At 51.4% G+C, this 11,953-nt stretch overlaps 3 protein-coding genes and 3 non-coding genes across 10 annotated transcripts; 4 read left to right on the top strand and 2 right to left on the bottom strand.

Moving 5' to 3' along the window:
- Nucleotides 1-1,200: 1,200 nt before the first annotated feature.
- RAB34 (RAB34, member RAS oncogene family) lies at nt 1,201-5,235 on the bottom strand. Of its 5 annotated transcripts, XM_019423768.2 has the most exons (12): nt 5,076-5,158; nt 4,196-4,408; nt 3,897-3,988; nt 2,923-2,988; nt 2,718-2,819; nt 2,547-2,611; nt 2,384-2,435; nt 2,115-2,196; nt 1,940-2,030; nt 1,700-1,807; nt 1,548-1,618; nt 1,201-1,448 (listed from the first exon to the last, which is right to left on the bottom strand). In XM_019423768.2, exons 2-11 carry the CDS (start codon nt 4,247-4,249, stop codon nt 1,551-1,553), a joined length of 780 nt encoding a protein of 259 aa, XP_019279313.1. In that variant the 5' UTR covers nt 4,250-4,408; nt 5,076-5,158; the 3' UTR covers nt 1,201-1,448; nt 1,548-1,550. The 5 variants fall into 5 exon arrangements, with proteins under 5 accessions (XP_019279313.1, XP_019279315.1, XP_019279311.1 ...); XM_019423770.2 differs by having other exon boundaries at nt 1,201-1,618; nt 4,196-4,285; nt 5,086-5,235; XM_019423766.2 differs by having other exon boundaries at nt 1,201-1,618; nt 5,076-5,157.
- Nucleotides 5,236-6,604: 1,369 nt separating this feature from the next.
- On the top strand, nt 6,605-9,700 carry RPL23A (ribosomal protein L23a). Its single transcript, XM_019423772.2, has 5 exons — nt 6,605-6,716; nt 7,319-7,502; nt 8,749-8,925; nt 9,361-9,430; nt 9,641-9,700. The coding sequence occupies exons 1-5, from the start codon at nt 6,692-6,694 to the stop codon at nt 9,653-9,655; spliced, it is 471 nt and encodes a 156-aa protein (XP_019279317.1). The 5' UTR covers nt 6,605-6,691; the 3' UTR covers nt 9,656-9,700.
- On the top strand, nt 7,168-7,234 carry LOC128774348 (small nucleolar RNA SNORD42). The gene has a single exon (XR_008418928.1). It is a non-coding gene; the product is annotated as a small nucleolar RNA SNORD42 (small nucleolar RNA).
- LOC128774355 (small nucleolar RNA Z17) lies at nt 8,591-8,662 on the top strand. Its single transcript, XR_008418933.1, has one exon. It is a non-coding gene; the product is annotated as a small nucleolar RNA Z17 (small nucleolar RNA).
- On the top strand, nt 9,238-9,286 carry LOC128774350 (small nucleolar RNA SNORD42). The gene has a single exon (XR_008418930.1). It is a non-coding gene; the product is annotated as a small nucleolar RNA SNORD42 (small nucleolar RNA).
- A 445-nt stretch (nt 9,701-10,145) lies between the features above and the next one.
- On the bottom strand, nt 10,146-11,911 carry TLCD1 (TLC domain containing 1). Its single transcript, XM_019423771.2, has 4 exons — nt 11,538-11,911; nt 11,122-11,204; nt 10,953-11,035; nt 10,146-10,688 (listed from the first exon to the last, which is right to left on the bottom strand). The coding sequence occupies exons 1-4, from the start codon at nt 11,729-11,731 to the stop codon at nt 10,305-10,307; spliced, it is 744 nt and encodes a 247-aa protein (XP_019279316.1). The 5' UTR covers nt 11,732-11,911; the 3' UTR covers nt 10,146-10,304.
- Nucleotides 11,912-11,953: the final 42 nt, after the last annotated feature.

The raw sequence follows: 11,953 nt of genomic DNA, 5'->3' as shown, positions 1-11,953 counted from the left end.
GACCTGAGCTGAAGTCGGAGGCTCAACTGACTGAGCCACCCAGGCGCCCCTTTAATCCTGTTTTAAAATGTAAAATGAGGGGCACCTGGGTGGCTTAGTCAGTTAAGCCTCTAACTTTGGCTCAGGTCATGATCTCACTGCTTGTGTGTTTGAGTCCAGCATTGGGCTCTGTGCTGACAACTCAGAGCCTGGAGGCTACTTCACATCTGTGTCTCCTCTCTGCCCCTCTCCCACTCTATTGCTCTGTCTCTCAAAAATAAACAATAAAAAATAAGAATAATAATAATTTTAAATGATACTACTCATACATTTATGTTTATATCATTAATATAGTTAGTTGTTAGATAACACATCTTCTGAGTAAAAGCCAAGCCCATACCCACTCTGGGCCTTCTGGTCAACCCAAAGAGCATGCAAAACTCAGTCACTCCTTACTGTGTTCCCCTCAGGGAAATATTTTTTATTTTATTTTATTTTCTTAATGTTTATTTTTGAGGGGGGGGAGTGGTGGTGGGGGGAACAGAGAATCCTAAGCAGGCTCCACGCTGACAGGTGAGAGTGCAATGTGGGGCTCGAACCATGAGATCATGACCTGAGCATAAGTAGGACATTTAACCAACTGAGCCACCCAGGCGCCCCCAGAGAAGTATATATATATATTTTTTTTAATTTTTTAACGTTTATTTATTTTTGAGACAGAGAGAGACAGAGCATGAACGGGGGAGGGTCAGAGAGAGAGGGAGACACAGAATCTGAAACAGGCTCCAGGCTCTGAGCAGTCAGCACAGAGCCCTATGCGGGGCTCAAACTCACGGACCGCGAGATCATGACCTGAGCCGAAGTCGGACACTCAACCGACTGAGCCACCCAGGCGCCCCCAGAGAAGTATATTTTAAAGGGAAGGTAGGAAGAGGATGGAAAAAAAAAGAAGAAAGTATCCAGTGGAAGAAATCTGGGAACAAGCGCCAAGTAGGAGGACACAGGTGGGGATAAGGAACCAAAGGAAAGAGCTCTCAAAACCAAACACTGAGAGTCCAGGATAGCCCTCCAAATCTGGTTCCTGAGCTCCCAGCCTTTCTGAGCCCTGCCCAGGGGTCAGGTATGGCCAGAATCCCATAGGAAGCTCCAGTCCCAAGACAGTCATACAGTTCTGCCCATTCCACATCCCTCATCCCCAACAAAGGACTCCAGTCCCCAAACTGCTAATAACAGAGATTTTAATGCATAAGGCACAGTGTAAGGCTTGGATCATTAAGCATCCTCATACTCAAGGGGTCCAGCAGGCTAAGCAAAAGCAGCAGGGACTACCTTCCCACTGCTGGGCAGCCTGGAGAGCCCCTGGGGAGGGAGGACATCTAGTCTTTGGCATGGTGTCTGGGGCAGGAAGTGACTAACATGGTCCCTGCTACCCCTGCAGGGGTACTGCCACGAAGGGGCAGCTCTTTGGTCTGGAAAAACAATCAGTGCAAATGTCCAGGGCCGAGCTCTAGGGCAATCAAGGTGGCACAGTGCCCCAGGGCTGGCCAGTCTCTCGACCGTCCCCTTACCGCTCACGGGCAGCATGTGGGCTTCTTCTTGTTGGCAGTTAGGTAAAGGTTGCTGTCATCACTGTTGATGCCTGAAGAAGGTGGGAAATATGTGAAGCAGGGATGAGAGGTTCCCCGTGCTCTCTGCCACCCTCATCCAGGTAGGCACTCACGGACAACATCCCCAATGCGCCGGGCCCCCGATTTCTCCAGCTCAGCCAGCACGTTGGCCTCAAAGGTCAGTGCCGCCACACGGAAGAAGAATTCCCGGACATTTTCACCTGACACGTGGAGCAAATGGGTGCTTAGGGGCAGTTCCAAGCCTGGGGTCACTGGGCACAGCTGAAGGTAGAGGAATGAGAGGCCAGGGAGGCGGGAGTGCCATTTCAAAAGACCTGAAGCCGCTGACTCACCAGTGAGAGATGAGACCGCCCAGTACTCAGCCTTCATCTCTTGGGCCACCTTGAGTGCGTCTTTCTCCATTAGCATATACTGAGCAGGAGTCTGACAGAAGGGCAGAGTCAGACGGCAAAGGTTGGGGAGGAGCCCCTCACCAAAACGGAAGTACCCCCTGACTGGCACACTTACACTCAAGTCCTTCTTGGAACCCACGAGGAAGAGAAGCACACTGGAAGGGTCGTTCTCCTTGAGTGCATCAGCTAGCCACTGCCTGCCATAGAGGGTAGACAATCAAGGATAAGTGAGCTGGACAGGCTCCTCCTGCTGTCACTCATATGCCCATTACCCTCTCTCTGGTCCCCGATGCATTCTTCTTCACTACCGATATACCTGACCACCCCTCTTTTCTGAACCCTGTCTTCCCAAAGCCCCCATTATAGTGCAGCATCCCTACATACTTGGTATGTTCCAGGGAGGCCACATCATTCAGGTTGAAGACGATGATGATGGCTGGAAAAGTGGCAAAAACAGCTGACATTACTGGCTCATTTCCCAAATCCCCCCAAGTCCTAGATTGGAGGCCAGGAACACCCACCTGCCCCATCTCACCCCCGCCCTTACCTTGAGCCCCTCGGTAATAGGTTGATGCAATGCATTTGAACCTCTCCTGTCCAGCAGTATCCCAGCTGGGAGGAAGCAGGGGGTAAAACACGGGTATGTGGGAGGGGCCTGTGAAGTGGGGTATAGGTGCTGGGGGAAGGAATGGCTGGAAGGTATGGAGAAAGCACTCACAGCTGCAGACTGAAGGGGACGCCCAACACCTCAAATCGTTCCATCTCAAAGTCCACTCCAATGGTGGCCTTGTAATTCTTATCAAAAGTATCTTTGCAGAACCTGCAGGAGTACCAGATGCTCTGGCCCTGAGCCCAGTCCACCTGGCTAGGTCTGGCTGAACCCTGCCCGGCCCAAACCAGCCCAACTAGAGGTGCCTTCTTACCTATTAATGAGACAAGTCTTCCCTACGGACAGGTCCCCCACCACAATGACTTTGGAGATCTTAAATCTGCAGGACACAAAGGTGGGCAGGAGGAATGAGCACTAACTCTTGCAACCTAGAGAGTCTCAATGTTCCGTACTAGATCTATAACGTTAGCAGCACCCAGGCTGAGGTTACCATAGGCACGGGGCCTCCCAGGCAGCTTGCCTGGACACACTTGCGGGGGAGCAGTGTTTTCTGCTTCAGCATCAAAGAAACATGAATTGGAATCCCAGTTCTTACATTTACTAGCTTTGTGACTTTGGACAAGTTACTTAGCCTCTCTGAGCCTCAGTTTCAACATGTGTTAGGTAAAGATTTAGTATATATTCTATTGGGTTGTTGTGACAATTGAAGTAAGATCAATGTCCTATATTCTGAGACATACCTCCCCTTCAGCCTCCACACATACATTTGATAACATCTCTGAAATCAGGATACAGCTTAAAAGTGATGGTGTTTTCCATTTAATAAAATACAATAATAGTTACCAACACACTGCCTGGGCACATAGTAAATGCTCAGTTAATGGTTGGCAAGTGTTATTAGTATTAGCTTCTTTTACCCATAATGGGACACATCCCTCCAGGCACTTCCCCCTGCCCTAGGGCTCAAATGTATGGTATGTGGGAAGCTGAGCTGGTGACCACGCCAGCCCCGCACCTCTCCCTTGCACACCTTCTGTTTCAGGAAGTGAACTACCACCTTTCTTTTTTTTTTTTTTTTTTGAACTACCACCTTTCTACCCCACCCCATTTCATAGGACTCACCACAAGCTTGCTGGGAAGAAAAGGGAGAACACATGGATATAAAAAGGGGGAATAACCATACAGCTGGGAGAAGCTGAAATGGAGCCCCAGGGGTGCTTGTGCACCCTAGCTTTGACTACAGGGTTTCCTTAGCCTTCCTTTCTTTGTTAAGGGTGTCTAACTCACCCCACGGTGCCTGTCCGGTGCTCCTGGCAGGCGCAGGTGACGCGGGGGTTGAAGTCTCTGTGCACGTGCAAAGCGGCCTCCTTCCTCAGGCACTGAGAGGGATCGAAGAGAATGGGACTCACCCACTCCTGGCCCATGTCCCGCAGCCAAGCTGCGCTGGGCGGGGGTAGGGGACCACCCAGAAGCAGCCGACCTAGCCGGGTGGCAGGGCTGGGCCCAAGCCTCTAACTGATCTGGTGCCGCCTCCTCCCGCCCACACCCCACCGCAGCCAGAAGCCCGACGTGGCCCTGGAGCCTACCTGGGGCAGCTCCGCCAGGACGCGGTCCCTCCGCACCGGCGCCAGAATGTTCATCTCGCCTACGGCCTTGCGGGGAGCCCCGAGAAGGCACTGGAGCCTGATCCGCCCCAGCGACCCGGGCCCGTGGAGACCCGACAATCACCCGCGACCGAGGTGTCCCGACTATAACTCTGGGCCACGGGGAGCCTCCAGGAGCTCGCGGCCTCGGAGACGCTACGACCACAGCGGGCCACGGGGATGAAACAATCATCCGAGGCCGGGACGAACCCACAATCACCCGGGCCCGGGGGGTCCCGAGGATGACTCGGGGGCGGGGAGACTCCTCCGCCGCCAAATGGGGGCGGGAAGTCCCGTCCGGAGGGGGCCGGGCCCGCGCAGACCCCACAATAACTCGGGGTCGGATAGTTCCTACAATGACTCGGGGCCGCGGTGACCCGACGACAACTCGGGGTTCAGGCGGCCCTACCATAACAGAGCTGCCTGGGGGCGCGGAGCGGCCCCGCCGCACGGGGTCAGTGTGCTCAGGGATGGCGCTGCAAGGCCCGCGGGCTGCTGGAGGAGGGGGCCTGGGTCCCAGACCGCAGCAGGACCTGGCGTCCCACTCAGCTCTCCCTCCGCGAGCGCTGTAACATGATCCCCGGAAATTCCTGGAGAAGGGCCGCCCCCCCGCCCCTCTCCCGGCAGCTCCCGGCCTCGCGGGCTGTCCCAACCTCCCCTCCTCTCCTCCCCACTGCGCTGCCCCAGCTCTGGCTACCCTTCCAGATGCCCCACGGGCACCGGGACCGCCTCCACGCAGGCTGGAACCTGTCCAGATCGAGGTCTCCCAGGTTGCTCTCCCTTGCAACTCTGTGCCGGGCTGCGGCTTCAAGGGGACCCTTACCCAGGCAAACTGGTGATGGAGAACCGTGATTGCTGCGCAGTATCTGGCTAGGCCAGGAACCCGCGGGGAGGGGAAAGGAGGAGAGAAGGGGCCCGAGGAGAGGCGGCGCTTCCCTCCTCAACTCCAGGCCCAGGACGTGACTCATAGAGTCTGCCCTCGCTCGCCCTTCTGCCCTGGGATAGGATGGGGTGGGGGGAAGCACACTGGAGATGCCAGGGTCGGAATGGGATGCTCACCGAGAAAAGAGACGTCTGAAGTCTGGTGTCTTTTCCTTCAAAGCGGTGTAGATTGACGGGTGGGGAGGCTGAAGACCACGCCTGGATGGAAGATAAAGAAGGGGTAGGTAGACCTGAAACTCTGCCCTTTGGGTAGGTCACCGCTTTGGGACATGGGGCCTCCGCTCTGGTATAGGCGTTCTCTCTAGTCCCATTGGAACCAACCCTCAAGGACAACTTTTCCATTCTGCAGTTCTGCAGGATAAAAGAGGGGTGTGGCACACAATAATTCTCACTGTCAAAGGGGGAGCCCTGGCTCCAAAGAGGAGAGGAGGAAGAAAGAAAGGTCAGGATGGAGGTGGGATAGACACAGACCCTCACAGAAGCAAACCTGAGCTTTACTAAAACTTGCTCTGTGTCAGGAACTGATTTTGAGGATGCAAACATGACTGAAGCAAGGATGGGAGGACTACTTAAAGGGAGGGGACTGTAAATGAAATTATTCACAAGAATTAGCAAATCCTGAAGAAATCTGTACACTGGGTGTTTGGAATATTGGTAGAGTTTCAAGAGTATTATTGGGAAAACACACAAAATCTGACTGTCACAGGTAAAGAGGGGCAGATGTGGCCACCTTCTACCTCCTCGGATACTTTCCTCTTCCCCTCTGCCTGACTCAAACTTTTCTTTATTTTTTTTTTTTAAATTTTTAAAAAATGTTTACTTATTTATTTTGAGACAGAGAGAGAGCCCGCGAGCGCGCAAACATGGGGGCGTGGCAGAGAGAAAATCCCAAGCGGGCTCCGAACTGTCAACTCCCCAACCGTGAGATCATGACCTGAGCCAAAATCAAGAGTCCCACGCTTAACCGGCAGCCACCTAGGCTCCCCTTGACTTTTTCTAACACCAAATCACTGTTATTGATAAACCACATCCCCTCTCTGGACCCAAATTTCTACAGATGTTGTTTGGAGGACTTGAACCAAACTCTGCTCTAACGTTCTAGAACTTCGCTTTACTCTCCAAATCAACCTAATTATATTCACTTCAGTTTTCAGTGTTACTGTCTCCTGCAACTACGATCCTCTTTCCTCAAGATGGAAAGCGCTCAGGACCAAACGCAAGCGGCAGCTGGCTGCACCATCCACCATCCACCCGCAGCAGCTAATAAACACGTGTCTCCAAAACACTACAACTCCCAAGAAGCTATAGTGTCTTTCGAGGGAAGAGGTGGAGCATGCTTAATCACTCTGGGGAGGAAACTAAACCTAACTACTATTCCCGGCGGCCTCCGCGCCATAGATTATCCAATGAGCTTTAAATGAAAAGTATCGCGATTCTTCCGTGAGACTTGGCTCTATAAGCCCCTGGAAACAAGCCTCGGAAATCCCTTTCACGAAGATGGCGCCGAAGGCGAAGAAGGAAGGTCTGTGCTGGGGCTGGGGGTACCGCAGCTAGGTGGCCTGGGATTCCCGCAGAGTGAACAAACTGGGAGGATGGAGGTTGAGCTAATTCTTGGGGTGTCTGCTCCGGAGCTGCTTCTAGCATTCTGCCCCCCTACGGCGCGCGTGGGCCCAGCCGCATGGACTGAGCTCCGTGACAGGGTTTGGGGAGGCAAGTCCGGCCGCCACCACCTGTCGGGGCTGCCAGACTGTTGGCTTTGGGGAACTACACGCATCCATAGGCCGGAGTTTAATGTCTCCAGACCTGAGTTGTTGCCCGCACCTAATTTTCCTTTTTTCCACGTGTTAGACGGGGCTATGAACAGTTAAAACTACTAGAGTATATGTTGTCAAGTATCAAGCATTCGATCATTGCTAGGTGTTTTTTTTTTTTTCGTCGTGTCGCTGGAGTTATTCCAAGTTCGCCCCAGTACCGTGCATATGATGGAAAAATTGTAACCTCCTGAGACTTGTGATGTCTTCAAAGGAACCGCTGATGCACGTGTGCCTTGGAGCGCCCGCTAGGGGTCTTAAGGACGGAAGTGAATGGTTTCTGAATCCCGTGCCTTCATATTCTTTATTTTAGCCCCTGCCCCGCCCAAAGCCGAAGCCAAAGCAAAGGCTTTGAAGGCCAAGAAAGCAGTGCTGAAAGGCGTCCACAGTCATAAAAAAAAGAAGATCCGTACGTCACCTACATTCCGACGGCCCAAGACACTGCGTCTCCGAAGACAGCCCAAATATCCTCGAAAGAGCGCCCCCAGGAGAAACAAGTCAGTACTGCCCCTTTCCCATGAAAAGATACTGGGTATCCTCCATTCGTAATTTGGAAATTTACCAGACCTACAGCACGCCTTGTCAAATATCTGTTGGTACCTAGTGTGCGTCTCTTAATAGTGTGAAGAGATTGTTAATGCCCTATTTAAGGACAAGAGGAGGCATTTTTACAACATTGGCAGGCATTGTTTAAGACAACTCAGTGACTTCTGGTTATTAGGTTAATTATTGCTTCACATATGGTCAGGGTTTTAAAGTCTGCTTTTTTGGAGTATATAGTATGACTTTGATACATGCTTTTGTTTTGGAGTTCCCTATTACTGTAGGGGACAGTCCTTGATGGTGACAGTGTGGGATGATTCTAGGTTGATAAGGATATTTAATAATCTGTATTAATCACAGAAGGCCTGCAGCGGTGTATAGAAGCTTCTTCTCATTTACTCTCAACTCATTAAACTCAAGGAATAGTTGGGGGGAGGGGAAGGTTGAAGTTTTTGAGTATTTGCCACATTACTGGTAATAACTGACCTTAAGGGCCACAGATTAAAACAACAGTAGTAATTGCCACCTCCCACTGCTTTCCTAAGAAAAAGGCAGGAGTGGGTTCTGCCCCATTTGGACCTAGGAGTTAGTGTGAGGAGAGGTTGAGACCTGATGTCGAGCTTCAAAACAGGAAGCAGGTGAATGGAGACTTGTTTCTCTGAATTTCAGGGGGAAAGCTGTGTTGTAGGGTGTTCAAGCCACCGTAATTTTAACTGAGGCTGTAAATAAGGGTTGCTCTCAGTTGATGGCCCTCAAACCAATTTTCACCAACCAAAGGGAGCAGAAATGTCTGGCTAATCTAATGGAGCACCAACATTCTTTGGAACTCTAGCCTGGATTTTAAGATAGGGGTAAGTTGTTTAACCTCAGAGGTGTCAAGTTTCTTTCAGAAGTTTGCCCTCCAAAATGTTGAGGTCAAATAAATAATGGAGGGGTTTGAAACTCAGCTGATTCTTTAATCACTTAAAGGGTGAAAGTCCTTCAAGCAGAAGAGTACAGGGTTCTGTCCCCCAGGCTGAGGTTCCAGGTCCCTAAGTTACAGGGTGCAGATGATGACACTGTTTAGCGACCAAAGTCTGACAAAAATGATTGCTACTTTATTGTCTGATGCACCTGGGCTCTTCTGTCTTTGAGATCTAAAAGAGACCTAATCCTTTTATTGGACCCAGGCCAGATGACACCATTTTGCCTCTTCCCCAGGCTTGACCACTATGCCATCATCAAGTTCCCCCTGACTACAGAGTCGGCCATGAAGAAAATAGAAGACAACAACACTCTTGTGTTCATTGTGGATGTCAAGGCCAACAAGCACCAGATCAAACAGGCCGTGAAGAAACTCTATGACATTGATGTGGCCAAGGTCAACACTCTGATCAGGTGAGCCAAGAAATCTGCATGGAGTCAGTAGGTTTCACAGCTTGCAAGCCTTGAGAAATGAGTGATTTCTGCTGTAGTTAGTCCTTTGTATCTATACAGACTTTAGAGGACACATTAGTTCTCCTGCCTTTAGGACTTGATGTATGGAGTTAGTGTTCATTTTCTTGATCCCTATACCTCTAGACATACAGGCCCTAGAGTAAGATAAAATTTATGTCAGATTACTTGGAGTTAAGTTTTAAAATGTTATATGGTGTTCCATGTAAAAGGGAGTTGACTTCATTTGTGGCTTGGTGGCATCCCTAGCCTCTTATGCAAATGCTGGAAAAGAGTGACATGGACAAAGGAACCACTGATGTGCTATAAAGACTAGGGGAAGAAGGGAGGGTTTGGGGGCTGTGAGAACAGCGGGAACTAAAGCTTCCTTCATCCTAGGCCCGATGGAGAAAAGAAAGCATATGTTCGACTGGCTCCTGACTATGATGCTTTGGATGTTGCCAACAAAGTAAGCTTCCTTTGCTGTTAACTCCCCCCTGAAGTGCAAGTGATGTGTCCATTCTGACCAAAACCTGACTTGCTGATTTAGTCTTAAATGACTAAACCCCTATCCTTAATAGGCCCTTTCCTTGCCTTATTTTTGCTTTTTATTCATGACCTTCCAGCTTAATCTTCACATTTTATCTCCCAGTAATAAAGCTCCCCTTTTGTTTTTCAGATTGGGATCATCTAAACTGAGTCCAGCTGGCTAAATCTAAATATAAATTTTTTCAACATATATGTTTCTCTGTTGATTTCTGGTTGGGCTTCAGGAAGGCCATACCGTGGTGTATACACACCACAGTAACAAGGCTTGGGCAAGACCCTTGATCTATTTACCCTGTTGGAACACTCTGCTTTAGTACCTCACCACACTTGTTAACATTTTAGCAACAGGAACTCAAATATTCGTGGCCCAGATGAGGGTTGGTTGTCTGTCCTAGGACAACTACGATTTGCCACCATCATAGTGGTAGGAGAAAAAACAAGAACCCCTCCCTTTATCCCTGGAAGAGGCTTTGTATGAAACCAGTACACAATACACAATTCTCATTAGCATCCACTTCAGGGCAGTGTGGGATGGCTGCCTTTCATAGCACCTTGTCCCCGCACCCAACCAGCATGTCCAACCGGTCTGTCTGCTTTCCTCACCCCTTGCCCAAGAAAGGACAAGGACTTCGGAGGAGTGCTTTCATTAGCATTTTCAATAGTAGGTGCAGACTTCAAAGGTGGAGAGGTTATCCCCAGGATGCCCCAGGCTTGGGGCTAATTCTTTCATATATGTGTGAGGCTCTGTTCTTGGCTGTGTTTGCTCTTGCCACAAGTTGTAGGCTTTGTGCCTCTCACTCAGTCAAAAATTTGTCTTTGTGTTGCTGGCTGGGGACACGCTGAGGGCAGAAGTCTGAGCGGAGGAGACGGGAAAAGTAGATGAGAATCATGATGTCCAGCATGAGCAGGATACCCAGCAGAAAAGTGCCCAGAGTCCTCTGGCCCAAATAACGCAAGAAGTAGTGCGTGAGGTAGGCCTGAGGGGCCAGGCGGAAGAGAAAGTACATGACCAAATTGACATATTTGTTGACCCGGTAGAGGAGAAGGTGCTGGGCATTGTTGATCTTCATCATCATGCGGAAGGTGAGGAATATGTTGCTGACCTCCACCAGCAATGTTAGGACTCCCCCACCGACAAAACTGCTCCAAAAGATGCCTGAAAAGAAGGCACCCATGGCCTGGAAGACAAGGGTGAGAATGTGTTAGGGAACCCAGATACCATCAGTTTGTTGAGATACTAGGTAAGGCCAGGGATTGCTGGCCTAAAATAGCCAAGGGCACAGAAACAATGCCAACCCTCTGTCCCAGCAATGGAATGTAGGACACAGGTTAGAAATGGGGTTAAGAAAAAGATGGGTCTTTACCTCCCAGGTTCAGACAGACAAGGCTGAGACTAGATTGCTAGCACCAGGCCTACACCATATCCCCTGCGTCTCATTTACCATGACGTGGTGAACCAGGTATTCCCAAGAAGCTCGGGCTTGATGACTAATCACGATGTCCACCGTGTCGTGGATGAAATACCCTAGCAGAGAGAAAACGGTCATGAAAAGACCTGAACAAGCTTTTCCCCGTCCCCCACCTACTTAATGCTTTCTGGGCAAGACCTACCTGCGGAGAAGCAAACTAGCAGGTAGCCAGAAAGCGACCATGCCGTCTCAATCTCCACCAGCAACTCCGGGGTCTGCCATATACTGGGAGCGAAGAAAGCAGGCTCTCAACATCTCGGCATCCCTAAGGACCCTCTAATCCCCCATTACCCTTCCCAGTCCCCGGGGATCTGAGCTCGCGCTATTGGCTGACTGGGCAGTGAGGAGAGAGGCCTGGCTGAAACCCAGGTGTCTCCCGTTTCCCAGATGGGATTTTTTTTTTCCCCTCCCCCTGGGTCCTCTGCCGCTCCTAGTTGGAGAGTTTTCCAAACAGGGAAATCAGTTAAGACTGCATGGCCTCGGCCTGCCCGAGAGGGATGCGGAGGGTAACGCGGGATCCCTAGCCACCCACCTTCAAAACCCCAGTCCTTTACTCACCACAGCAGCGCCCAGATTCCAGACACGATGGAATGGGCGAAGGAGACGAGCAGGTTGTGCCAGCGCCAGGTGCGCAGGGGGTCGGCGCGCACGTGCGCCGGCAGCGGCAGGCAGCAGAGCGCTCTCCGGAGCCCCCGGAAGGTCAGCGTGGCGCTCAGGAGCAGCGGCAGGGCGGGGTGAAGCAGTGGGAGCATGCTGGCCCTCCCTGCCGTCTGTCTGCCCTCGAGGCGGCCTCCTCGGACTGCTCCCGGAATGGGGCTCCCTCTCGGGCCAGTCCACCCCGGCCGCCTCGCTGCCGGCCGCCAGCCTCGCACAGATTTCGTGGAGCCCTCTAGGCCCCTGCGCTCCTCCCGGGCCCTCCCCGCGGGCCTCTGTCCCCGCCCCCTATCGCCCCCGCCCCACCCCGCCCCACCCCG

The sequence above is a fragment of the Panthera pardus genome, unplaced genomic scaffold (assembly GCF_024362965.1).
Source record: "Panthera pardus isolate Hobbes unplaced genomic scaffold, ASM2436296v1 HiC_scaffold_3, whole genome shotgun sequence".
Taxonomy (NCBI): domain Eukaryota; kingdom Metazoa; phylum Chordata; class Mammalia; order Carnivora; family Felidae; genus Panthera; species Panthera pardus.
This window is presented reverse-complemented; position numbering and strand designations above follow the sequence as displayed.

Excerpts from the sequence above, each read along its gene's own strand:
- RAB34 (XM_019423770.2), bottom strand. The coding sequence starts at position 5,220 with ATGAGTCACGTCCTGGGCCTGGAGTTGAGGAGGGAAGCGCCGCCTCTC. Across the intron at positions 2,436-2,546 it reads CTATTACCGAGGGGCTCAAG|CCATCATCATCGTCTTCAAC; the intron begins GTAAGGGCGGGG and ends CCACTTTTCCAG. Across the intron at positions 2,031-2,114 it reads GTTCCAAGAAGGACTTGAGT|ACTCCTGCTCAGTATATGCT; the intron begins GTAAGTGTGCCA and ends CCCTTCTGTCAG.
- RPL23A (XM_019423772.2), top strand. The coding sequence starts at position 6,692 with ATGGCGCCGAAGGCGAAGAAGGAAG. Across the intron at positions 6,717-7,318 it reads GCCGAAGGCGAAGAAGGAAG|CCCCTGCCCCGCCCAAAGCC; the intron begins GTCTGTGCTGGG and ends TCTTTATTTTAG. Across the intron at positions 8,926-9,360 it reads AAGGTCAACACTCTGATCAG|GCCCGATGGAGAAAAGAAAG; the intron begins GTGAGCCAAGAA and ends CCTTCATCCTAG.
- TLCD1 (XM_019423771.2), bottom strand. The coding sequence starts at position 11,731 with ATGCTCCCACTGCTTCACCCCGCCCTGCCGCTGCTCCTGAGCGCCACG. Across the intron at positions 11,205-11,537 it reads GGAATCTGGGCGCTGCTGTG|TATATGGCAGACCCCGGAGT; the intron begins GTGAGTAAAGGA and ends CTTCGCTCCCAG. Across the intron at positions 10,689-10,952 it reads ACCTGGTTCACCACGTCATG|GCCATGGGTGCCTTCTTTTC; the intron begins GTAAATGAGACG and ends CTTGTCTTCCAG.